General features: G+C 43.2%; 1 protein-coding gene and 1 pseudogene across 3 annotated transcripts in view; one reads left to right on the top strand and one right to left on the bottom strand.

Moving 5' to 3' along the window:
- ACTN2 (actinin alpha 2) overlaps positions 1 to 27401 on the bottom strand; it is a 72315-nt gene that overhangs the window by 33877 nt on the left and 11037 nt on the right. For 2 of the 3 annotated variants that reach the window (XM_077751701.1, XM_077751702.1), the window contains exons 2-6: positions 8362 to 8476; positions 7315 to 7434; positions 6457 to 6543; positions 2593 to 2680; positions 816 to 894 (exon numbers count right to left, since the gene is read on the bottom strand). In XM_077751701.1, the coding sequence (XP_077607827.1) occupies positions 816 to 894; positions 2593 to 2680; positions 6457 to 6543; positions 7315 to 7434; positions 8362 to 8476 (489 nt within the window). Of the gene's footprint in view, positions 1 to 815; positions 895 to 2592; positions 2681 to 6456; positions 6544 to 7314; positions 7435 to 8361; positions 8477 to 27401 lie in introns of those variants that run through there. The other variant, XM_077751703.1, reaches the window with a different exon arrangement.
- LOC144221280 (U4 spliceosomal RNA) lies at positions 11752 to 11816 on the top strand (annotated as a pseudogene).

Here is a 27401-nt window from a genome sequence, read left to right as displayed (position 1 = left end):
CGGGGCAGGCAACACCTCGAGTCCTCAATCCTCACACATCGCTATGTCTAGGGCAGCAAGGATTGCCTACCATAAGGTTTAGAAGGGGCCTGGTGTCCTTTCTTCCATCACAGATTAACATTTTTAAACCACTGCTAATGAAAGAATTCTGAAACTAACGGAAACTTAAGTGCCCTGAAGCTTAAGCTTAAGCAGAGAATTAAAATGTCCTCAGCTGAATTTTCTAAAGAGAGGAAAACCAAACTGAATGACAAAAACCCTTTTCAAAGGCTAAGGCTGACCTTAGCTGACCTTCTGTCAATGGCAAGGTAATTATGAAGTGTCCCTTGTGTGAGACACGGGCTAGTTAATCAATTCTGAGTGAAAATGTCTGCAGCTCAATCCTGCAGGAAAGGTAAAAGGAATTTGAAAAGAAGGCAGAGTATATTTGAACCTTTCTTTCCCCCCAAAACATAAATGCTTCGCTTCTCAGATTTCCAATTTGGGAATTTAAAATCTCTGAGACACATCTCTAAAAACCTTCGGAGGGAATCAAGCCCAAGTCGACGAACATATCTTAATTTGGGCCAACAGGCTGGTGTGATTCTGATCTTTTCCCACCTTAATTATTTAATATTAATAATTAATTAATCGCTCATGGAAGGATTTTCCTGGTCCCCCTTCCCATTTGCACTGCGTGCACGGCTGGCTGGGGAGACGGTGCTGGCAGCAGCCGGGGTGTTCATGTGAGTTCGCTGCTGGTGTGCTCATTCTCAGGACGACATGCTGAGGGGTGAGGTGTGGGGTGACAAGGCATGCCAGGCCCCCAGAATGACCTTGTTAAGCTTTGAGTAGTCAATGAGGTCAGGCCGGTGTCTGTGGATGAGCGCACAGAGTCCGAGGCCGTCTTTCCAGCTGCACAAAGGTCGGGAAGAACAGGAACACGTGTTAATGCAGACAGAACAGCAGCAAGGCTCTGCCCTGGGTCAGACGGAGCCCTGAAACGTGGGACTCAAAGCGCCTAACGAACGCCCTTCTGCCTGACTTAACGTACAGAAGGGTAGGCTTCCCTCCCTACCCAACCCAGCGACATGTTGCGGTCCCTTCCTGGAACACCAGTCTTCTTTTCGGGACGTTTCTAGGGTCTGCTTGGCTCTTCTTCATATACGGCTTCAGGCTCACCCTTGCCAGGACCCCGGCCCACGCTGGTTCTGAGCTGGGAGAACTCGCAGTGACAAGAGGGAAGAAGCCTGTCTACTGCATCCCTGCTGCCTCTCCGGTCAGTGCCCTCCCATCCCAATCCCCTCCTTCTTCTCTCCTCCAAGCCTCCCATGTGGATCCGCCTGCAGGGTCTACCCAATAAACACACACAAGGATGTCTACCCCAAAATGTCCAGGACACACTTCTCTCCAAGATTCTTAGTATACCTGAAAAGTCACCATGAGCTCCCAGGTACTGTGTCTTTCTCCATAAGATTCTTTACATTTATATGTTTTTTAAAAGGCAAAGGCAAGCAAGCACATAAGGGACTTAGGAAGCAGGGCCTGGACTTCTGGTCTGGTTCCCCAGAGACACCTGCGCTAACCCTTCTTTAGATGACCCTGGGCTGTGAGCCTGCCAGTGGGGACCAGGGGTTCACCGAGGGCTGTGAGCTGGAGGTCTGTTCCTCCAAGGGGTAAAGGGGGAGGAAGGAAGCCCCAGAAAGTGGCTGGGCCAATCTTGGGCCCAAGGAGGAGAGCCAGAAGGTCAACGAGAGGCGAGTCTGCAACCGGTTGACTTTTGTGCTGGCAGAAGGTCTCAGCCCTTCGCGGCTCCTCACACCCTCCACGGAGAATGTTGCCAGACAGGAAACCTCTTTCCCACCTCTGTATGCTCAAGGCCAAGCTCAGTGCCTGACCCTCAGCAGACACTCTACTAATGCTTGTCTGCCCACAAGAACCTCCCTGATTTTTCCTTGTGGGATCATCTTTACCCTTCATTTCTCAGACTGCCCATGGTGGCTGGGGACCCGCCGTACAAAGGGTGAAAATACAGACAACTCTTCCACCCACAGATAATGACAGAAGACCTGCACAAAGAAGAATGCTGAAGCATGTGACAAAACCATGCTCTCAGACTGAATCCAGGCTCCTGTCATTCTGCAAACATGAGTGTTGTACTTCTCTTGAATCCCAGCACACAAAGCTGGCCGATGAAGGGTGTCTCCCTGTCGTACACAGTGAGGCATCGGTGTGCAGACAGCATGTTGTGGGAACACGCATTTCGCCTCAGTGTCTTCCTTACGGAGAAGCCCCCACCTTCTATCTCTTTCCAGCACCAGGTGAAGATGACGGTGAGGTGCAGTCCCACACCCCCAAATTGTGAAGCCCATTCGTGTGCAGCAAGGCATTCACTTAACAATACCGAGCTGTTCTACCAGCTCCTCAAGTCTTAATCAGACCTTCCCCCGAGGGAGATCTTAAGCATTAGAGATTCTATGGCCTCAGCTCCACTACATACATAAAACACATCTCACACAGGAGCAAGAAGACACCAGTATAAGGAACCACTGCCCTCCCTGCCATCCAAGGATCCTCGTAAGAATGTTAGGACCCAGGGCCCTGGTTGCTTACCTGGTGTGGAAGTTCTGAATGTTCACATTTCTATAAGGAGCGGTTTTCCTTTGACACCAAAGCAGGAGACCTTCTTTGGCAGAAGTTTCTGTAATGGTAGCCAGGAAAAATTGTCCGTATGGAAATACTCACTATTTAATGCACCCAACTCCTGGTCACTTTCTAAAAGGAGACCCCCAAGGAGGCCAACCACAAAATGTATCATCTCTTCTCATGGTCTCTGAGAAGGGTAGGAGCTGGAACCCAGCACCCAGGGATGGATTTCTGATGACACTTAGAAGACTTGAAAAGGAGGGGCACCTGGGTGGCTCAGTCAGTTAAGCATCTGACTCTTGATTTCGGCTCAGGTCATGATCTCACGGTTCATGAGTTCGAGTCCTGCGTTGGGCTCCACACTGACAGCGTGGAACCTGCTTAGGATTCTCTCTCCCCTCTCTCTGCCCCTCCCTCCCCTCAAAATAAATAAAATAAACTTTAAAATAAAAAGAGGACAATTCCTTGAAAAGGACAATGCAGGAGCAACCCCAAGTTATGATATCATAATTATAAAACCAGACTTCAGGGATTTGGGACATTTACTATTTTTAAAGGAAACTTTAAAAAATGTGTGTAGTTTATGACTTCACTAACCTGTCATTCAATTCACTTATCATTTGGAATCCTGGGAAAATGTAATTCACTAGAGGCCATGGTGTCTCAGATTTACTCCCTTACCCAGTAATTTGTATAGGCTGAAAGGCTTTCATAATTTCAGGTTTGGCCACCTGAGTTCTGACCAAGTGGAAACAACAGCCCCCTGTGGTAGTCATGAAGGTGTGTGGCTCAGACATCCTGCTGCTGGGAGCACAGGGCAGGCAGCTCACAGAGGTCCCAGCCATGACACTCTGAATCCACCCCTCACTCCCTCAAGGCCATACTTCCTCAGCTGCTCCGGCCAAAGACTGAGTGAGGAAGGGGCCCTAGTACTGGGCCATTCCTGTGCATGTGGGGCTCCCCTGAGAGTCACTGAGGCCTAAGGGCTTCCCACCAGTCTATGAACAAGGCCTAAGGATAGCACTGCAGGTAAGACTCTTCTCTCCCCAGCCCTCCCTTCCTTCCTCCAGCATGGGTGTTGGCCAAGTGCACTGGCCATTTCCTGTTCTTCATAGGCATCCTCTTCCCCCGTCCCCCAAAAATCTCCTGCACGTCTGTTCTGTACTGAATGTTTGTATCTTCCTAAAATTCCGATGTTAAAGCCCTGAACTTATTTAGATAGGGAGTCTTCAGGAGGCAGTTAGGGTTAGATGAGGTCATGAGGGTGGGGCCTTCATGAGGATTAACACCCTCATAAGAAGAGATACCGATACCGGAGCTCTTCCACTCAAGCCATCTAGGACATAGCAAGATGGCAGCCATCTACAAGCAAAAATGGAGGTCCTTATCAAAAACTGACCACACTGTCACCCTGATCTTGGACTTCCAGACTCCACAACCATGAGAAAACAAATTTCTGTTGTTCAAACCACTCAGTCTATGGTAATTTTTTTTTNTTGAGCAGACTAAGACCGCATCTAACACCCACCTGGCACTTGTTTCTTGGGGAACTCAAAGTTACATTTATCCAAATAGCTCCTCAAATCCACTCCCTAAATCTAGGATCCTATATGTATTTAAGTGTTAACAATTTAGAAAACCCCTTTAAACCTGTGGATTCTAGACTAACATTGGGCCTTGGCCTTCCATTTCAGTTAGAGCTTGAAGTTTATTTTTTTCATATCAAAATAAGTATTCTGTAACTATTGATTTAAATTATCTATTCTACTTCAGACTTTCTTTTGACCTATGACCCAGTTGAAATAAACACACTCCCAAAATTTCATGTGCTATAGGAATAGCTTGAATGATTCCTGTTCACGTCTCTTCTCTAGAAAATTATTGTTTGGAAAAAAAACTGAAAATTCTAAGACTTCATTCAAATACTAATTGATACAGATGTTGAAGTATGAAACTCCCTATCTAGTGGTCCTGGCCAATATAACTAATATGAAAAAGTATACCAAGAGGAAATTATGTACTGTATATAACAAAGTTTAAATGAAACAGACTAGAAAGGTAAACAGAGGTAAAGTAGATGAATAAAATCTCACAACTGCTATGGAAGTTTAAATTTGCCATTCACTGGGATGCCTGGGTGGCTCAATTGGTTAAGCGTCTGACTTTAGTTCATGTCATGATCTCACAGCTCATGAGTTCGAGCTCCATGTCGGACTCTGTGCTGACAGTTCAGAGCCTGGAGCCTGCTTCAGATTCTGTGTCTCCCTCTCTCTCTTTGACCTTCTCTGCTCATGCTCTGTTTCTCTCAAAGATAAACAAACATTTAAAAAATAAAATAAAATAAAAATAAATAAAAGTAGGGGCACCTGGGTGGCTCAGTCAGTTAAGTGGCCAACCCTTGATTTCGGCTCAGGTCATAATCTCTTAGTGATATCAAGCCCCACACTAGGCTCTGCTTGCTTGGGACTCTCTCTCTCTCTCGACCCCTCCCCTGCTCATAATTTTTCTCTCTCAAAATAAATTAACATTTTTAAAAAAATTAAAAACAAAAAGCAATATTTGTTCCTTAAGGTGGGCTTAACTATTTAAATATTTAAATTTGGAAGTGTATAAAGTTGGGAAAGTTATCACGAATTACTGGTTTTTAATACAGCTTGAACTTTTAAGAAGCATTTTGTTATTTTCGCTGGAATGAAGGAAATGCACTTTAATAAAAGTACATTGTACGGAAGTTTTCAAATTCAGACTGTTTACTCATTCAAGCTGGCTGTCATTTCTGAGCCTGACTTATTGAGATTTTAATATCATTATGTCTTACTTCGATTTTAAATGACACGAATGGGGCTTCAATGCCAGAAGGGGATAATCTAAGTGGGTCAGAAACTCCTTAAGGGTAAACACCATAGGCTTCATGCCATCTGGTCCAACAGTAGATAAATTATTGGGGTTTTTTTTTTTAGTGTTTGTTGGTTGATTAGCAACTGACATTTAAAAAGACCAGCATCAGTGGGTATTCTGTCCTGGGCAGAATTACCAACAACACTCCCCTCACCATTCAGGTACCCGGTTACCTGTCAGGTGACAAATTACAGGATACCTATTGGCTGGACAACTTATACTGTCTTATTTAAATATGTTCTGTGGCTATACACTTTGTGACTGGAAGCCTAAACAGGCCAAGTTCTAATTTTGAGAATGTCAATTTGACACTTTACAACAGTGCTGAATTCATCAAAATATTTTGGAGTACTGTGGGTGTAAAAGACTAAAGATTCTCATCTTTCAATCTTCCACATTGCCAAGGATTACAATTCTATTATAGTGAGGGAACAGTTGTTAGGCCAAAAGATACAATAACAATAGAGATTTTGTTAACAGAAAGAGAGACAGAAAGACAGAAAGACAGAAACAGAAAAGGATGTGGGAGGGGAGGGTGAATGAATGAACTCAGATTTCAACTGACTGTTTTTCTATACCTGAAAAAAGTGTCTCAGCTTCAAGTCTACAGCACTGTTATAGTTGTGGACCTACTAGTATAATAAGCAATTAAAAGCTCAAAAAAAATGCTCATTTTAAAAAGCGACTTCTGTTCTGAACATGTGCTCATCTTTTCCAAAATGACTCCACCCCCATGAATGAAACAGTATTGCTGGGGTCTTTTCCCATACAAATATAAAACCTGTGAAAACCCAACTCCCATATCATTCATTAAATCATGTAAATGACGGTTCCACTTCATGAAGCCCTATTCGAATTTGACTTTATGAACTCAATTTACACAATCACTCCAAGTATCTTAATACCATCAGATTTTTCAACCACGTCTCTTACCTTCAACTGAAATATCCTGAATAGCAAAGCGAAGGATGATGGTCCAGATCATACCCAGCGTCATTTTCACATTGCCATCCACAATTTCTTTGGGTGAGAAAACACAACAACAAATTAGTGTATCCATAACATAGCCGGTGCATGAACTTTTCCTATAACTTGTACATTTCCCCTAAGTTATGACTTCTGAGCTATCAGAAAATATATGCATACATGGAGAGACCGGTTTATGTTTTTCTAAGTGTGGCAGTGTGTCTAGCTATAAATACCATATTCATAACCAAATGTCTCTAGTTTAAATGAATTCTGAGTTAATAAGAAGCACAAATCTTGCAAATGCATTATCACCGAAAACAACCCGAGAGTTTCTGAAGCATAAAGACTAGATGGGCGAAGGCTCTAAGTCATCAAATCCAAAGAACACAGGCTCTTTAGACCTGTGATCTTTAGACCCTGATCTTTCCAGCGGTCCCCCAGGTGGCAGGTTCACAGGATTCAGTTGCGGAAACTAAGGAACGGGAGTCTCAGCTCCTGGCAAACACTCCAGGGCCCCAATATCCCTATTAACTAGTTTTTAAGAGTGACTGGGAAGGTTAAGCTCTCTCTCATCCCGATAATCAGGCTGAAGAAGACGGCCTTATATTTGACGCTAGCCTTTACAAACAATCTCAGAGCCTGGTCTCCCATTCATGCTACCTTTTACTCTCATCTCTAGACACCAGAGCCTACCAGAGAGCCTGACATGAAGCAGGCACCACTAGCAGCGAAGGAAAGAAGTTGTCCAGCAGCAGGCACACCCGCCCCCACGCTGTGAGGTCAGTGTGGCAGCCAGGGTTATTCTTCTCACACCCCATTTACCTTCAGCCCCGATGGACACCAGTTTCACGCCTTTGCTGGCTATGTAATCCAAGGCTTTGTTGACATTAGCAATTTTGTGGAATCGCATTTTTCCGCGGTCAGGTTTGGGCAGCCTTTCCCCTGTCAGATGAAAAAAAGAATAGCATAGGCACAGAGAAACTAGCTCCTTGACGTGGAACCAAGATGCCAAAACTCAGAGTCCATGCTTCCCTAAGTGGAAACAGGTGTCTGACTATTTCTGATGGGTCTCTGGCTTCTGTAAATCACCGTACAGAGGAACACGGACCAAAAAAGCTTTCAAGACCAATGGACCGATGTGGAGCCATATGCTTTTCAGATCCGCTGGGAGACTCCAGTTTGGCCTACATACAAGCCAACTTACAAAGGAGAACAGGGAAAAGCTGGTTGGGATCCCAGGGGCCTCTGGAGTTGCTGACTAGCTGTTAGAGGAAGTCAGGATGGCCTCGTCCAAATGACAGCGGTGGCCGCCAGGGCTCATCTGAGACACCTGATTATGAAGATATATGGATCAGGGCAGACTTGCCATCACCCTCCCAGTCATACTTCCTCCTGAGCGATCCCTTCTCTCATCCAAAGTCTAACCCAGCCAACTGAAATTCAGGGCAAAACATAACCCCTCTGGGATCTGAGCTCATGTTTTCCGAGTTCTGCCAACACTTATACCGGCTTGCTGCATGAAAGATGATGTCTGGGAGGTGCACTAGCTGGGCTAAGAGTAGAGAGGGCAGCATGGTGGGTAATCACCTGTCTTTTTTTTCTCCTCTTATTTTGTTTCGAGATGGGTGGTACAAACACGATTTTAATAAGTCAGTTTTAAACAGAAGTTACTCCTTTATCAGAGCAGAAAAAGAAGTCCAGGCAGACCGCTCTCTGGAAAGGTTTTCTTTGCCGATAATACCATGTTCTTGCCCAGGTAGGTTCAAGGGAAACTTCTGGTACAGTCATCTCTAACCAGACACATATCTGTCACTCACACGCGGATGCACAGGATTTGGGTAGGATGGGTATGCAATGTCCAGGACCAACCTGAGATGACTTCCAAAAGCAGCATGAGTTTAAGGCCATTCCTGAAGTCCTCCTCGATGTTCTCAATCTGGGTGCCAGCTTTCCTCAGGTGGGAATTACACCAGGCGGTGAAGGTCTGCAACGAGAACCAGACACTGCTGGGCACAGCCCCATTGGCAGTCAGCCCCACTCCATGCAGAGGAAACTGACATCCTACGCACTCTGGGGAGTCTAAGAGGCTGGAGCTCCTCCGGGGAGAATTTGGTGGGAAGAACAACTTGGAAAAACTAACAATTTTATTAGTTTCCCCTTTCGGGACAAAAAAATCATTTATTTAATATGCCAGCCTGAGGAATTTGTGCCTTCTGTTTAAAAAGGTACCCTGTTCAGGGGAGTCTGGGTGGCTTAGTCAGTTAAGCATCCAACTTCAGCTCAGGTCATGATCTTACTCACAGTTAGTGAGCTCAAGCCCCATGTTGGGCTCCGTGCTGACAGCTCAGAGCCTGAAGCCTGCCTTCAGATTCTCTGTCTCCCTCTCTCTCTACCTCTTACCTGCTTGGACTCTGTCTCTCTCTCTCAAGAATAAACATTAAAAAAAAAAAAACAAAAAACAACCAGGTACCACGTTCAGGGGCACCTGAGTGGGTCAGCCAGATGAGCGTCTGACTCTTCATCTCAGTTCAGGTCTTGATCTCACATTTTGTGTGATTGAGCCCTGCGTCTAGCTCTGCACGGACAGCATGGAGTCTGCTTGGGATTTTCTCTCTCTCTCTCTCTGCCCCTCCCCCCACTCATGCTCTCTTTCTTCTCTCAAAATAGACTTAAAAGAAAAAGGTATCACATTCACACCTACGCCTTCACCTTCTGAAAACCTCTTACTTTGTAAGAAATACAGACTACATCAGAGTGTGCTTATTCCCTGCACAACAAAAATAAGCTTGCTTGAAGAATGGATGAATAAATAATGTTTCAGGAATGTTCATAATGTCTTACTTTAGAGCAGAGGGTGGGCGGTATTGTGTCGCAGAAAGGAGAAGAGAGGAGGGGACCCGTAACCACTAATTACCTACATCTAGTTTTTCCTGAATCCACAACAATATTAAGCTAGTAACTAAATTAATTAAACAAATTTGCAGTAGAGTCAATCATTAAAAATGATAATGGTGGTAGTAACAAGGACTTCCTACTGGCATATTCCAGGCCCTGGGCTAGACCCTGGACTTCAAAGACCATTAGATACAGCCCTGCCCTGGGAGGGCTCACAGCCTAGTCATGTTAACAAATTATGAAGACAATCTTTAGCGGAAAGATGGACTATATATGAAGTGACATCCAAAGTCATTCTGTTTATTTTTCAAGCTGCTTTTAACTTGGCTTCCACTTGTGCACGATTTCCTGCCAAACCCATTTTAGAAGTGCTCCTGGCAGCTGCTGGCTAAGAATCCAAACTGTCCCCTGTCTCACAACAGCTGTGGGACTCAAGAACAAAATGCCCGGCACGTTACTCTGTGGGGAGACACATAAATAGGGTCTGTGTTCTAGATGACAAAATGAATCCCTAAAATATAAACAGCTTCCATGCAAGGCCACAAAAAGACACCATTTCCATACAAAAATGATTTTCCTGGGTAATAAAGATTTACAAGTCTGACTGTCAGTTTTTTTCAACAAATATGTGACGGCATTAAGTTCAAGGGCAAAAACGTAGGCATTTTCTTGGACTTAGAAGAATTCATTTTACTCTGAGAACCTAAAGTAAATAATTAGTTCTCCTAACACACATCTAAACTTTAGTTAACTCTAAACAGAAGAGCAACTTGAAACCATATACTCTAGATTTTTCCCCAGTCGATGGGATAGCCACTAGCCGTGCATAGCTACTTACATATAAATTAACAGAAGTTAAAAGAAATTAAAATGTTAGTTTCTCAGTTGAACAAGCCACTTTTTTAAAAAATATAATTTATTGTCAGGTTGACTAAACTAGTCTTTGACAAAGCAGGAAAAGAATGTCCAGTGGAAAAAAGACCATCTCATTAGCAAATGGTGTTGGGAGAAGTGGACAGCAACAGGCAGAAGAATGAACCTGGACCACTTTCTTACACCAAACACAAAAATAAACTCAAAATGGATGAAAGACCTAAATGTGAGACAGGAAACCATCAAAACCCTGGAGAGGAAAACAGGCAATAACCTCTTTGACCTTAGCCAGAGTAATTTCTCGCTCAGCACAAGCCACCTTTCAAGTGCTCAGAAGTCCTATGTGGCTGGTGGCTATTGAGCTGCATGGTGACCATACTGAACATTTCCAGCATCACAGAAAGTTCTATGGGACAGAGTTACCCTAGATAACCCAACTTTGGTGTCTACAGCTAAGACTGTTACACAGAGTCCACCATTTATTTATTTCAATATTAATTTTATCTATTTACTTTCTGAATAAGAAATAAAGTTCCTTGGTTCAAAATCCAAGTCAGGGAGCCTGGGTGGCTCATGGGGCACCTGGTGGCTCGGTCGGTTAAGCATCCAACTTGGCTCAGGTCAGGAACTCACAGTTCACTGGTTCAAGCCTCACATTAGGCTCTGCACTGTCTGTGCAGAGCCTGCTTGGGATTCTCTCTCTCCCTCTTCCTCTTTGCCACTCCCTCACTTGCGCTCTCTCTCTCTCTCTCAAAATAAATAAATAAACTTAAAAGAAATTCAAGTGGTACAAAGGGTATGAAGGGAAAACCATCCCTCTCTTCCTATTCCCAGCCATCCAGCTCTCTCCCCCAGAGGGAACACACACATTCTTTTTTGTGTGTGTGTATCTTGTCCATGATCTTCAACAGATATATAAATACACAGATACACACGTTGTTTTTTGTGCCTTTAATACAAATCAGAATATACACAGTTTGGTACCTGTAATTTTCTTCCCCACTTAAAAAATATAACTTAGAGGTCATTGTGAATCAGTACAGATCATTTCTTTCCATGACTGCATAGTATTTCACTGTAGCACATATACCACACTTTACGTAATTAGCTCCCTGTGGATGGACATTTAGGTTGTTTCCAGTTATCCTTCAGTAAAATACATCCCAGGCCCCATTTTAAGCAAGCAAAACTACTTTACACATGGTTTGGGATTTTTTACTCACAATACTGAGACTAATTATATATCTAACCCGTTGGGACAGGTGTAGGAAAATAGGCCATGATTTTTTAAAATATAATTTATTATCAAATTGGCTAACATACAGTGTGTATGTACAGCGTGATCTTGGTTTTTGGGGTAGAGTCCCACCGTTTATTGCTTACATACAACACCCAGTGCTCATCCCGACAAGTGCCCTCCACCATGCCCATCACCCATTTTCCTGTCTCACCTGACTGCCCATCAAGCCTCAGTTTGTTCTGTGTATTTAAAGCTTTGCGCAGCGGCAGTATCGTAGCCAATGAGGTTTATCCAAGGCGCGATTATTGCTAATTGTTCTGTGTATTTAAGAGTCTCTTATGGTTTGCCTCCCTCTCTGTATCTATTTTTCCCCTTCCCCTCTCCCATGGTCTTCCATTTAGTTTCTCAAATTCTGCACATGAGTGAAAATATATGGTATCTATCTTTCTCTGAATGACTTACTTCACTTAGCATAATACCCTCGAGTTCCATTATCCATATTGTTGCAAATGGCAAGATTTCATTCTTTCTCATTGCTGTGTAGTATTCCATTGCGTAGATAAACCACATCTTCTTGATTCATTCATCAGTTGATGGACATCTGGGCTCTTTCCATGATTTGGCTATTGGTGAAAGTGCTGTTATAAACATTGGGGTACATGTGCCCCTATGCATCAGCACTTCTGTATCCTTTGGATAAATACCTCGTAGTACTTTTGCTGGGTAGGAGGGTAGTTCTATTTTTAATTATTTGAGGAATCTCCACACTGTTTTCCAGAGCAGGTGCACCAGTTTACATTCCCACCAACAGTGCAAGAGGGTGCCCGTTTCTCCACATCCTCTCCAGCACTTGTAGTTTCTTGAGTGGTTCATTTTAGCCACTCTGACCAGTGTGAGGCAGTATCTCAGTGTGGTTTTGATTTGTATTTCCCTGATGATGAGTGACGTTGAGCATCTTTTCCTGTGTCTGTTGTAGGCCATGATTTTTAAAAATCGATTTGACAGGCAAAAAATATAATTACATAAAACATTTGTAGAGTTCTTTTTGTTCAGATTCCACTTAAAATGAGCAACTACTGCTGGTGCAAATACCTTATCTTGTAACCACGTGATTTAAGTCCTTTCATAATAAAAGTCTCAGAAACACTCCTGGATAGAACCCCAAAGCTGCTCATGAAATCCATGCAAGCTTCCTGACCCCGCTATGCAACGCTGTGGAGGTCTATTTGATCCTACCTTTTTATAGGTCTACATGCAGGGAAGGTAATTTACCAGAGGTAATTATTCCTTTGTGCAAATCCAGAGAATGAATCTAATCTAAAAGGTCAATTTATTTAGTTAAGTCTAATGAAGGGTCCCTATCTTTAATGATCATTCTTAAGAGCCAATAAAGGTGGTAAGTAACCAGTTGGAATGTGAAGAAAGGACCCCGGCAGCTCTGAGATAATAGCTTGCAAAGGGGCCAGTGCACTCTGAAAAGGAATGTGAAGCTTTATTAGAATGTTTAATTTTCATTCTATTTACAGTTTTAATTACCATGGTCTATAAGGACTGTTCTTACACATTTCCAATCATCCTCGGTTTCTCTGAAAAGCCTGCTAATTACGGAGGAGACAAAGCAACAACAGCAAGAATAACCCCCACACATTTTACCTGAAGGCTCTTTTGTGGGTTCTCTTGCTGGTTGATAGCAACATTCATCTTTAAAGTCCATGGGAACTAAATCTTGGAAGACTAACATGGGAGGAGGGTATGTCCACATGGTTTTTGAGGCAGGCTCCTTGGGTCAAATCAGATGTCCTTTCTTAGGAGAAATGATACTCTATGAACCAGACACAGCCCACCAGGAAAAGAGGCCACTGTCACCACAGGTCACAGCTCAACCCAGAAACTGTCAGGCCGCAGGTGAGGTCCTCCAGTCTCCTCATCTGCTTCCTCTACCTCCCTCCTGGAGAACAGCCCGTTCCCCACTCCTCTCCACCTAGCAATAAGTATCAATGTTTTCTGCAGCCCAAAGACAGGCACATAAAAACAAAACTTTCAGGGCCAAAGATAACCAAGATGGGAAACCAAAGAAACATCTACAGATGTTCCTGACTTATGATGGTTCGACTTCTAATTTTTTTACTTCACATCGGTGTGAAAGCCGTTCACATTCAGTAGGAACCATACTTGGAATCTGGGATCTGTAGTTTTTCCTAGGTTCATGCTATGTGGTACAGTCCTCTCTTTTGATGCTGGGCAGGGCCTGCAGCTCCTGGCCAGCCACAGGACCACGAGGGAACACAACCAATACACGAACCAACATTCTACACCCATGTACACGGCCCTTCTGTTGGCATGGTATTCAACCATGAGATGGTCAATACTTTATTATAAAACAGGCGTGGTGTCAGATGCTCTTGCTCAACTGCAAGCTAACAGAAGTGTTCTGAGCATGTTGAAAGTTGGCTGGATCAACTGATGAATGGATCAAGAAGATGTGGTTTATCTACACAATGGAATACTACATGGCAATGAGAAAGAATGAAATCTGGCCATGTGTAGCAACATGGATGGACCTTGAGGGTGCTATGCTGAGTGAAATAAGTCAGGGAGAGAAGGACAAATATCAGATGTTTGCACGTATAGGAGGATTAGGAGGAACTTAACTGACGAACAAGGGGGAGAAGAAGGGTGGAAATGGGAGGGGAAAGGGAAGAAGCAAACCATGAGAGACTCTTGAATGCTGACAAAAACTGAGGACTGATGGATGTGGGGGGGAGGAGGGATGGGCATGGAGGAGGGCACTTGTGGGGATGAGCACTGAGTGTTATGTGGAAACTAATTTGACAATAAACTATTTGGAAAAAAAAAAAGAAAGTTGGCTGGATCAACTGATGAATGGATCAAGAAGATGTGGTTTATCTACACAATGGAATACTACATGGCAATGAGAAAGAATGAAATCTGGCCATTTGTAACAATGTGGATGGAACTCAAGGGTGTTATGCTGAGTGAAATAAGTCAAGCAGAGAAGAACAGATATATGTTTTCACTTATAAGTGGAACAGGAAAAACTTAACAGAGGACCATGGAGGAGGAAAAGGGGGGAAATAGTTGGAGAGAGGGAGGGAGGAAAACCATGAGAGACTCTTGAATGCTGAGAACAAACTGAGGGCTGATGAGGGTAGGGGGAGGGGAAGGGGGGTGATGGGCATGGAGGAGGGCACTTGTTGGGATGAGCACTGGGTGTTATGTGGAAACCAACTTGACAATAAACTATAAAAGAAAAAAAAAAGAAAGTTGGCTGCGCTGAGCTAGGATGTTTGCAAAGTTAGGTATAGTGAATGCGTTTTAGACTTATGGTATCTTCAGTTTATGTTGGGTTTGTCTAGATGTAACCCCATCTAAGTCAAAGAAGATCTCTATCTCCAGAAGGGAAAGGCTAATAGTATTTGGAGTTCTTATCACCTTCTAAAGCAGCTCACATGAAAACAGAAAAGGTGGGAAGGCAGTGGAAAGCGCTGTCTTGACATGTATATTCCTTAGACAACAGGGGCAAATATCAGCATCTCTTCCCGAAAGAGAAGGAATCACCACCAGTGAGGCACCGGCCAGGATATGCGGTCATGTGGGCACAGATTGGTCTTCCTGGCCATACAGGCCTGCCCTGGCCATGGCACAAAAACTCTTCAAGCAACAGGGTGCAAAGGAGAAGGGCCCAGAGGTGAAGTTCCCATGGTTTGTAGGAGTAGGTTTTCACACAGAAAGCCTGAAGGATATTCAATCAGCAGTCCCTCCTCTGTTATATTCCTAAATGTAATCCAGAGGCCCAAAAATGTTCTCCAGCCCCTGAAACATGGCAGCTGAGAACAATATCGGTTGAAGGAGTTCCCCAGGAGTACCTGTTACCAAGAACTGTTGGTCCCATTCAGTGGCTGGTGAGGCCACTCCTTTCATGAAGAACTAACTTACTGGCAAAGTCCCTAGTTAGTCCACAAGAACTATAAGACTATTGTCTTTCTCAAAAGTAATTTCTAGGACAGTGTGCTAAATGGTGAGAAAAACATACTATGTCCTCACTGAAATGCTGAGAGACGCCTGTGTTACTGAAAGTTATACATCTGCATTTGATTTCTTTCTCAATTAATTAAGACTACAGACATAACCACCTACATTGTAGACTTTTCCACAGAGAGAAAGGGAAGAAGGTCTCTTAATTGAGATGAGTAATAATTCTGGTTATTGACATAACAGAAGTTCACATCTCTATCCGGAAGAGATTATTACCCAGATAAGGACAAAAATCCATCTTGAGTCTGACATGGTTGTCTGAATAGGAGTCCATTTCATGCTATCAGTTAATGATTAATTCTTTCGGCAATTCGGTTCCGGGCATGGTCTGCCTAACTTTTCAATTTACTGTTCTGTTTTCTCCAAACCAAAAATACGGCAAGACAACATCTACACATTTCCTTCATGCTTTTTAAACTAGCTTTGACTCTGACGATAATGACATAAAATATTCATTTCAGATCACATTTCCTGAAACATGTCCCCAGAAAGGCTTACAGGATTTTTCTGAAGGAAATAGAATAGGGCCCACTGAGGTCTGGGACATTCAGGCAGAGCCCATAGCATGAGGCTCAGGGGGTAGAAAGGTCTTAGCTTTCAAGCCCACCAATTATAAAACAGCACTGCCTGTCAGGTCCAAATCAGTCTGGGGCAGTGTCAAAGAGCTCTGTGATTTTGAGACTGCCGATAGCTCGCTTTGCTTTGCGAGTGAAGACGTCAGGAGGCTCACCGTGTGGATCCTGGCCTGCATCTCGTGGGGTGGGATGAACTGGCCCCAGGTAAGCCGGGGCAGTGGGCCCCCGGAGAGGTGAAGGTCAGGCCCGGCCCCGCCTGCAGTTATGGCTCAGAACTCAGATTCTATTTCTGACTCTGACTCTGTATAACTATTTGTCCTTCATGCCCTGACACTTTCCCAGCTACAAAACATGGGATAACTGTCACAATCAACTCTATGAAATTGTTGAAAAGGTTATCAGGAGGAGAGGAAATCTGAAAGCCGGTCAGCCAATGCTACCTACTGCAGTGGTTCTGAACACTCTCTCACGTACACCTACTGGAAACTACTCTGTGGTTTAAGTTGATTTTTCTAAAAATGCTCCATTTATTTTTCTATTTACAATAATCACTTTAATAGAATGCTCTTTTCCACTTCATAGACTCCCAATTTGCCAAGATTCCTTCTAATCACTTTCCTGGGTTTTTTTGTTTTGTTTTGTTTTGTTTTGTTTTTCTACTATTTGAAAAGTAAGGAGTGAGGAGCAGCTAGAAAGCTGCAAATTTGTAAAATCTCTGGTTAAGGCAGAAGAGGGGGCCAGAGCTGTTCCTCTGAAGTAAATGTTGTTTCAGCTTTAGTGTTGAAAAAGGAGACACCACCCACACAAAGAGCAGGAAGCCCACTGACAGAGAGGGCAGAAATTCCCAGCCCTTGTGGCCTGCAGAGGCAGAACATTCTGGTTCACTACAAAGCTTCACTGTCCCCTCAGCTGAGAGAGATTCCAGTCCACACACCACATGAGGACGTGCACTGGGCGATCCATATGAGGGGCACTCCAGAATCATATCAGGAATCAGCAACACGGCCTTATGTGTAAATATTCAGACACATAACCATCTCGGAAAACACTTAAGGAAGTTCTGTGGACCCAGAAGTCACTCACAATATTGACTGGTCAGCACAATCATCTGATCTTGAGAAAAATCCCAAACTTTCAAGGTTGCCAAGTGCCCAGGTAGATCTTTTAACGACTCACACAACATTATAAAAGAATTTAACCAGAGAAAGAAGTATGTAAGCATTAAAGGGTTAATTTTAAGGATCCTGCTTATGCTACAACCAATTGCAAGATGTCTTGGAAGTCCATTTGGAGCCCCAATGTTCTCAAAAGTTGCATAACCAGAGATGTAACCACACAGTCGGTAGCCCTTTTATTCTCTGCCCACAAATCTCTACTTAGTGCTCCAAGATCCTGCTAGATAGCATGGAATGCGACAACTCAGGTCAGCAGTCGCTGAAAAACAGCAGCCCTAAAATCTGAAGCCTGGCTCTGTGATGGGCTCAGCATCTGGCGTGAGCAAGTTGGCTCCTCTCTCTGTAGCTTGTTCTTCCCCTAAGGAATGCACGGTTGACCTAATTCAACTGGTTGACGGTGATGCCTGATAAATTAAACAGAATGCAAAATATGTCACAAATATAAATGCTGTAGAAACACAAAAGAACAGCACTCAGTGATAGCAACAATTCAGAGAGGGTTGAGGTGCTCTGGGGTTTAATTTAAAAGGGAATTAAACCATTGCATAGAAAAACAGACAGCCTATAGTCACGATGTAAGTCTACGGAGCATGAGATATTCCACCTCCAATAACTAAGCATAAACTAGCTGTTCCTTCGCACATTTTATAAACTGTTGCAGGAATACAGACAGAAAAGGGAGGCAAGAAGGTCTGGGATCCAAGAAGCCAGAAAGATGCCAGGCCTACATCTTTCCCTGATTTTCCACAAGTACTCACACCACCGGTCAGAGAATAAAGAGCATCATTAGCATCTTTAACTTCTTCGAGGCACAAGGTGTTCAGAACCTTATTTTTGGCTGATAGCAGGAAAAAATTATGCCCATGTATTTTTTTAAATGTATTCCCAAGGGGCAATTAATATAAAGGGTTACATTTGCATCAAGACTTGGTTCCAAATACAGCTCAGTATAAAGAGTCTTAAAACTAAGTCTTGTAAGGGGCACTGGGGTGGCTCAGTCGGTTGAGCATCCCCCTTCAGGTCAGGTCACGATCTCACTGCTCGTGAGTTCAAGCCCCATGTCGGGCTCGGTGCTGACAGCCCAGACCTGGAGCCTACTTTGGATTCTGTGAGCCTGCTTTGGATTCTGTGTTTCCCTCAAAAATAAACACATAAAAAGTTTTTAAAAATTAACTCTTGTAAAAAGGCAAATCCATTTCATCCTGTTGCAAATGGCAGACACACACTAGTTTCTCAGGCTTTCATATGTCTGCAAGCACACACCAAAATGACCACAGTGGCCTCTAATCCTGTCTTACTCACCTCTGTATCACTCACAGAACCCAACACCCAGCAAGCATACCTGATTCACACAGAGAGGACTAGCACTTATTCGAATTTTCAATACTTCAAACAGTAGCAATTCAGTCATAAACAAGTTAGAAGCTCAACAGTACCAAAATATTGCTTTTTAAAAAATGTTTATTTATTTTGAGAGAGCAAGCAGGGGAGGGACAGAGAGAGAGGGAGAGAGAACTCCAGGCAGTTTCCATGCCTGACTTGGGGCCAGAACTCACGAATCGTGAGATCATGACCTGAGCGGATATCAAGCGTTGGGTGCCTAACCAACTGAGCCACCCAGGCGCCCCCAAAATATTGTTTTTATTAACTTGAGTCCCAGGGACACTCAGAAATACAAAGCTAATTACTCAAAGACAAAGTTAGTGAGAAAAAAAGCAGCAGCCTTTTCCCATTGATTCACGGGCCCCCCAACAAGCTGTCAGCAAGCAGGGTTCGGGGTCTCTTGTACCCAAAGTTAGGATATCCCTAGCAATCTCAAATGTGGGGAGGAGGGTAGAAGAGCCCACGAACAACTCAAGGGGGGGCTGTCCACATTAAGAGTCCTCTAGGGACTTGGTGGGAAAACAGAAAAAATACTGTCAGAAATACCTGACATGGGACACCCCCTGAAAAAAAACAGTTACAAACAGAGAGGGAGAGAGGCAAACCATAGGAGACTCTTAACTACAGAGAACAAACTGAGGGTTGATGGAGGTGGGGGGGCAGAGGAGAGGGGAAAATGGGTGATGGGCACTGAGGAGGGCACTTGTTGAGAGGAGCACTGGGTGTTGTATGGAAGTGATGAATCACAGGAATCTACCCCCAAAAACCAAGAGCACACTGTACACACTGTATGTTAGCCAACTTGACAATAAGTTATATTTTTTTAAAAATAATAAAATAAAAATACTGGTGTAAGTGATACACTTATAAGCAGGGGGTGGCTTGGCTCTGTGCTCCTGACAGTGCCTGGAGCATAGTACACAGGAACTATTTGTTCAATAGGATCTCATTTGCCAGACTTTCTGGGACCGAGTAAAGAGGATAGCAATCAGATTTTTTTTTCTGACTGAAAAGATAAAAAAGACTGAGGAGTTTAAAATCTGTTATCTGCTCAAGTTCCAGGTTTTTAAAAAATTACCATGTCAAACTTCACTGCGGAATCCTTAAATGTTAAAAGAGACTCTGTAATCTTGCCAAAAAAAGAAGAAAAAAAAAAAAACCTTGTAAAAAATAAAAGACAACCTCATGGCTGAGGGTATCCAAAAATAGAATCACACTAATGGATGATCTTTTAAGTGGGTAGGTTAAAGATGGCTCTCCCAGCATTTGGAAAGATAGTTCTACCCATGTCTGGTTTTCATCAGAAATTCTGAACCGTGAATTTTAGGCTTCAGCCACCAGGTTACTAAGACTGACTTCCATTTAGGTCCTGGGCTGTTCAGAATACATAAAGAAAGATTCTATAAAGCCCTAAGGCTGCCTAACAGGGGGAAAAAAAAAATGGTTTTCAGGTTTTTTTACAAAGCCAAATCTAGCCCAAACTGATCCGGCTCGAGGAATGGCCTCTCCGGTACGCAGAATCCCCTCTACAACTTCCAGAAAAGAACAGAACAGATTAAAGTTTCTGAATTTGGAAAGGGGTAAGGAAAGCTAATGAGGCTACTTTGTATCGGGAAAAGTCTGGGCTTCAGCGGGAAACCTGTGCGTTGCCTCCTATGCTATTCCAGAACTCCTGTCATAGATAAAGGAGAGCAATGCAAATAATTCTTGCCTATAGACAAGAAAAGCATTCTGTTCGGTACAGGGACCATCCTTCTTTCTGCCATAGGAAAATGTCTGCTGCCCTCTGGACATTCATCTTGCTATTTCCTAATCTTTGGAATTAATCTTTGTGCCTGTTCTTGGGATTTTCTTTTGAACCACTCGTAACTCCTCCCCATTTTTCTTTGTTAAAAGTTAATCACATTTTTAACGTGCATTCTGTTTTGTATTTGTGTGAGAGTCATGGTTTTTAACTGTATTTAAGAATTGTCTTTTAATAGTTCAGGCTTTAGGGTCTTTTTTCTAAAGAGAGGTCAACCTTCAAACACGCTAAAGTATTCATTATTCCAATCGAAATGTTACTGATTTCAACGAAGACAAGAATGACCTGTGGAACTGACATCTATCATTTGCCGATCTTAAGTTACGGTATGTTTCCCTTGTCCTGTAAAAACGACAACTGTCCTAAGTCTCGGCTTACTGGATTCCTTTCCCATGTCAAAGCCTCCATTTAAAGTCTAATATGTGTCCCCATGTTCCCTCTCATACGAATCACCATAAATAATACTAAATTTGGGTTGAATTATTTAGCACGTTTTCCTGTTTCATAAAGATCTTACATTTATCTAGAAGCTCAAGTATTTCCATCTGTTAATTTCCTCCCCCCAAGAAAATTTCCCACAAACATTTTATCACCACTTACAGGAGTCCTTATTACTCATGCTCTCGATTTTCATTTCTCAGCTACAGTTACTCATCTCTGCGTCCCTATTATCGGCAAAGTATGTGAAGTAACGCAGCAAGAACATCAAACACTTCTCTGCTCCACCGATTCTTGGAGTTTTGAAACAAAAAAAATTGTTTCAAATTTTTTCAAAACAATTTTTATATAAAAAATTTATAAAATTTATCTTTAAAACTTTTTATTTAAAAAAAGTTCTAGCGTTATCCTTCTAAAGGACTGTTAGCAAATGATCTTGGTAAACCACCCCTCCTTTTAACTGTTAAATGGAAAAGAGCGCAGGTTAGAAATAGGCAGATTCTTCCCAAACTATTCTAGGGCTGGAGGCATATGTTAAACTAAACCAAATCAAGTATCTTCAGTATCAAAGTCTCAGTCATTCTTGCTCTAAGAGATTTTTTCAAAAAGGTGGGGAGGGGGCGCCTGAGTGGCTCAGTCAGTTAAGTGTCTGACTTCGGCTCTGGTCATGATCTCACAGTTCATGAGTTCGAGCCCTGCATCGGGCTCTGTGCTGACAGCTCAGAGCTTGGAGCCTGTTTCTGATTCTGTGTCCCCTTCTCCCCCTCTGCCCCTCCCCTGATCATGCTCCATTTCTCTCTCTCTCTCTCTCAAAAATAAACAAATATTGGGGCACCTGGGTGGCTCAGTAGGTTAAGCGTCCGACTTCGGCTCAGGTCATGATCTCACGGTTCGTGGGTTCGAGCCCCGCGTCAGGCTCTGTGCTGACAGCTAGCTCAGAGCCTGGAACCTGCTTCAGATTCTGTATCTCCCTCTCTCTCTGACCCTCCCCTGCTCATGCTGTCTCTCTATCTCTCTCAGAAATAAATAAAAACATTTTTAAAAATTTTAATAAATAAATATTAAAGAAAAAAATTTTTTATGAAGGGGGGTAAGCTCAAAGTAGCACATGGAAGCTCTCGGGTGCCTGGTCAGCCAAGACAGAGCATTCCCCAAGGCAGGAGCCTGACTTAGCCACCGGCCGGGCGTTCTGCAGGGTCACACCTGCCTCCCTCCAAGCTGGCACAAGCTATGTGGAGAATTCCTTTGAGGACTTTCTGGTAAGCAAGCATCTAAGGCTCCCAACAAACAGCCTTACATATGATTGATCCTGAGCTATGCTTCCCAAAATAACTTGTTCCCTTGCAGCCTGGGTAATCGTGTGCAAGATGCAGCTCTGTGACAGGGCAGACCCAACTGTTGCTTGGTTTTACACAACAGCAACATTTATTATACTTTTATTATTCTCTTCTTGAGGATGAATTTAAGGCTTTTCTTTGGAAAAACAAACTGATTTGTTTTGGAGCCTGCTTTGGATTCTGTGGATTCCATCCTTCATCCGGGGAATGGAGGGGGCAGTTCACCATAATGTTACTAGTTTCAGGGACCCAAACAAATGGCTGCCTCTTAAGGGATTAAAGCATTCACTTAGAATGAAACAGCTCTCTGAAAAACACCACATTCTCCGCATTGGTGTTTTGGGTCAGAGCGTGATCCTAAGTGAGGAAGAGTCCCCATCAGGTACGTCTACAGTGTTCCTCTCTATGTGGGAAAAGCTCGGGTTAGCAGAAGGGGTAAAAAAAGGGGAGCTGGGCATTTCCAAAGTTCCTGCTCACTCCGCCCTGGAGAGAACCAGGCTCTGATTTCTTCCTTCAAAAAGTTCTTGCCTAGGGCTCATGCTGAGTGGAGAGTGTTCACAAAAATATACAATGAAGCCGGGGCGCCTGGGTGGCTTAGTCGGTTAAGCGTCCGACTTTCGCTTAGGTCATGATCTCGCGGTTCGTGGGTTGGAGCCCCGCGTCGGGCTCTGTGCTGACTGCCAGCTCAGAGCCTGGAGCCTGTTTCAGTCTGTGACTCCCTCTCTCTCTGACCCTCCCCTGCTCACGCTGTCTCTCTCTCTCTTTCCTAGAAATAAATAAAACATTAAAAAAAAAATTAAAAAAAATATATACAATGAAGCCTTCATATCATGAGCCATTTCAGACAATTACATACTATGGTACAAAATTCATACACATATGCTTCCATACTATAGCATAAAGTGTTCTAGTAGACAATATGGCAAAATGTTAACACCAGTTTTCTCTAGATTGTGACTTTTAAAATTTTCTTATCCATATTTTCTGTAGGGAACGTGTATGACTTATGCAAAAATGTATCTTAAAAAAGTAACTTGGGAAATTATATACAATTTGTTAGCCTAGATTTCTTTGGTCTTCATCCTGGCTATCTGTAATTATGCTAGCTAGCTTTACTTCATCAATCCTCCTTAGTTTTCCCTGAAAAAGAAAAACTACATAATTGGATACAATTAAGCAACCCCAGATTCCTGAAGTTAATCAATAGAGTGCTGCTTCAGGATTTTTTTTTAAGTTTCACATTAAAATGCCTATTTCGACATCACATTTCAAAACCCTAATGGAGAAGGTACACGCTGTCCAAGTTCTAGGACCGCGGAATAGAAATCCTTTGGAGTCCATAATATCCAGTTACCCAGATGCCAGTTACAGCAATAGAGCCCACTGTCACACACCAGGTATTTCTGACAGGATTTTTTTCCTGCCTCCTCACCAAGTCCTTAAAGGACTCCACCAGCGACAGCCCCACCTGCGTCTGATTATAGAAACACAGGAAATTTTTACAGTAATCATGACTTTATCACACAATAAATGTGCTTATCATCACTGCGCTCCCAGATTTTCAATATACATGTTTTCAAATATAAATATATATACCTATATAGGTATACACACACACACACACACACACACACACACAACTTAAATTGCCTAAAGAATAAAGCTAGAGTTTGACTCTGGTGACTATGCCACATATTAAGATAACGTGTGACCCTTCATTTTTCAGACTTGCAAAATAACACAGCACATATTAACATCAAACTGTCTGAAGTTTGGGTCTACACAGTACTTATGAAACCATATAGATAACATATCAAATACCAAAAGCACATGGCGGCATGCATTTCAGAGGGGGATCTGACCCACCGCTGGGGGTCAGTGGTTCCGTGTCCCTCCACACATAGGGCTCCACCCCACGGCTCTCTGCAAGGCTTGGTCTTCTAAAAGATACATGAATTAAAAGATTCGGAAATTACTAGACTCTAGTATATAAATGTGTCAAAATATAATAAAACTCACTTCACCAATATCTGCATTTTTCAAAGTTCAGAAATAGGCCAGTACTCTGAGAAAAGGCATTGCTATCCTATATATACATTACTTGGGTCTCAACATTATTTTTTTTAATTTTTAATGTTTTATTTATTTTTGAGAGAGAAAAAAGGAAACAGAGCACAAGCAGGGGAGGGGCAGAGAGAGAGGGAGACACAGAATCCAAAGCAGGCTCCAAGCTCTGAGCTGTCAGCGCAGAGCCCGATGCGGGCTTCAAACTCATGAACTGTGAGATCATGACCTGGGCCAAAGTCAAATGACTAACCGAATGGGCCACCCAGGCGCCCCTCAACATTATTTTAGTGTTCTCTGAGGCTCTACATGTACGTCCTCAGAACACAATGACCACAGAGTTTGCGTCCAGCGGGAACCACTTCTGAAAGTCAGAGGAAATGTGGTTATTACTACAGCCCCAGCTGAGACCTTCCTGGGCGGACTTGGATGCAGTCTCCCTAACTCTTACTCCACTTTTTCGTCATATCCCTTTATGAAGAACAGAAGACCTGAGAAATGAACACCACATCATACACCTTAAGTTTGTACAGCGTTGTATGTTAATTATATCTCATTAAAGCTGGGGAGGAGGGGGGGATATAAAATAAGTAAAATGAATTTGTTCAAGGAGTGAGATAGCCTGTAACTGCGGCATGCATGCACCCCACCCCCATCACTTTCAGGACTCCCCAAGAAATGCACAAATGTAAGCAGGCAAGGGCCTGATCTAGGTCTAAATAAAATCCCCGGAAGCAGTTTTGGCAAGACTGCCCCTAAAAATAACCTTTCCCCAAGAACCCTTTAAATGTCTGTTCTCTCCTTCCTCCGGCTGTACTCTGGGCGTGGTGGAGGAAATAAAGATACAGAAGTATCAAATTCAGCATCCTCAGACATCTTCCCCACCTCCTGTCTCCAATCCAAACTCCCTGTCCAAAAAGGTGAAAGCAGGAGTCATTCGAACTAAGAGGGAACTAGACCAATAACCCTGAAAGAGGTTATAGGGTCATTTTATCAGATCAGTTTGCAGCAGGAGGAGAGAGATACTCCTTACACACAGCGCACATCCTATCAGTACAGACACATGGCACAAACTCAGCAGTGAACCATTCACATTTGTAGGACGCTAAGAGGCTTTGCCTCGGCCCAAAGCACTTCACACTAGGCAGCCTGAAATCTATCCTGAGGGTTCTTCCTGGAATTAGACAATGGGGTTATTGTACGAGAAAGGTTACCTTTAAAATGCGGGTGACCTCTGGAAAGGCAGGTCTTGGGAATCTTTTCACTTAAAGGAAGAAGGCAAGGGATGCCTGGGTGGTTCAGTAGGTTAAGCGTCCGACTTCAGCTCAGGTCATGATCTCACAGTTCGCGGGTTTGAGCCCCGCATTGGGCTTTGTGCTGACAGCTAGCTCAGAGCCTGGAGCCTGTTTCAGATTTTGTATCTCCCTCTCTCTGACCCTCCCCTGTTCATGCTGTCTCTCTAAATAAATAAATAAATAAGTAAAAAAATAAATAAATAAACTTCAAAAAGAAGATTAAAGGGAGAAGATGACAAATGGCCTCCTTCAAAGTTCTGCTTTGTGCTGACTTCTTTCAAAATTTTTTTAGGGAATAAAACACTTGTTGAACATAAAAACGTTTTTCCTTTTAGAACTGGGCATGCCTGGTAACCATTTCACAACATATGCATATATCAAAACATCCTATGCACTTTAAATGTATATTATTGTTATCTTTCAATCAATTACACCTCCATAAAGCTGGGGGGAAAAAAGAATCAGACATCGCCATCTATGAAACGTGTTTTCCTTGGCCAGCTGGGTTCAGAAGGGTTCACTATGCTCTGCATTCACCCTATTTTTGTGTATGTTTGAAACTTTCCACAATGTGAAGTTAAAGAAAAGAAGAATTTTTTTTTAATTTTGTTTATTTATTTATTTAGAGCAAGCCAGGAAAGGGCAGAGAGAGGAGAGTCCCAAGGAGGCTCCACACTGTCGGTGCAGAGCCCAATGTGGGGGTCAAACTCTTGAACCGTGAGATCATGATCTGAGCTGAAGCTAAGCGTCGGATGCTTCACCAACCGAGCCACGCAGGCGCGCCAGTAATTTCTTTTTAATGTACAGGGAGTCCTTGGCACTGCCACTTCACAGTGTTTAGGCTGAATCTTGGTGGGATCCCAATCTTAGAGAATGTTCCCGTCCACTAAGACATCGTGCCTGCAGGGGGAGAACTGATCTGTGCTCTCGCCTCTTGGATTCTCATTTGCTGGTTCCAACAGAGAGTGGACTCGAGTTCTTAGGCATCCTGAACTCTGGCTTCTTTTGGAACGGACTCAGACAGACCAGCAGTTAACTCCAAAGGTATGGCCTTAACAGAGTGTCCTATTGAACTCTATCCAAGATGTTTTGTTAGCTTTTCCTGTGGTGCCTTTTCTCCTCCTGTGATACTTCTCTTGGACAAATCAACTGCAACAGAGCCTGACCTGGAGAAAAACCTTTGAATGACAGTATTTACCATGCCCTAAAATTTAGTTTTCTCATTTCATCAGATTCTCCCAGGCGTATGCATTTAGGAATGAAAAATTCACAGGCACACACACCCTTCCACATAGGCGGCAGGTTATTGGTAAGTGAAAAATTAGGAATACAGAATCCCAGGCTTCTACTCGGAGTTGTAGGTTATAAGTCTGCGTACAAAGCAATTATTTAAAAAAAAAACAGAAAATGTTTAGTAGTTCAAAGCACAGCCTTCAGAGTTAAGCAGCCTGGCTAAAAAACTCAGCTCTACCCCTTCCGGACCAGAGGATGCCATAAAATATCAGCTTCTCCGCATGTGATAAAGCTTCTGTTGTGAGACAGGACTGTATCTTTGTAATCTGGAATTCGGTGTGTGTTTTCGGCTACACTTCCCCACCTCAACAACCCTTGGACAAGTCACTGGCTCAAAAGGAGAATAATACTCCGTTCTCAACGGCGTTGTGAAGATTGAATAAAATAATATCTATGGTTAAAACAGTAACTGGTAATTCTGAATAAATAACTGCTCTGCCCTATAGTTTGGAATACTAAGGATAATAGATCAAATCTCCAC

This window comes from Crocuta crocuta, unplaced genomic scaffold (assembly GCF_008692635.1).
Source record: "Crocuta crocuta isolate KB4526 unplaced genomic scaffold, BGI_CrCroc_1.0 scaffold59-1, whole genome shotgun sequence".
Classification (NCBI taxonomy): Eukaryota; Metazoa; Chordata; class Mammalia; order Carnivora; family Hyaenidae; genus Crocuta; species Crocuta crocuta.
Note: the sequence above shows the minus strand (reverse complement) of the source record. Positions and strands in the feature narration are given on the sequence as shown.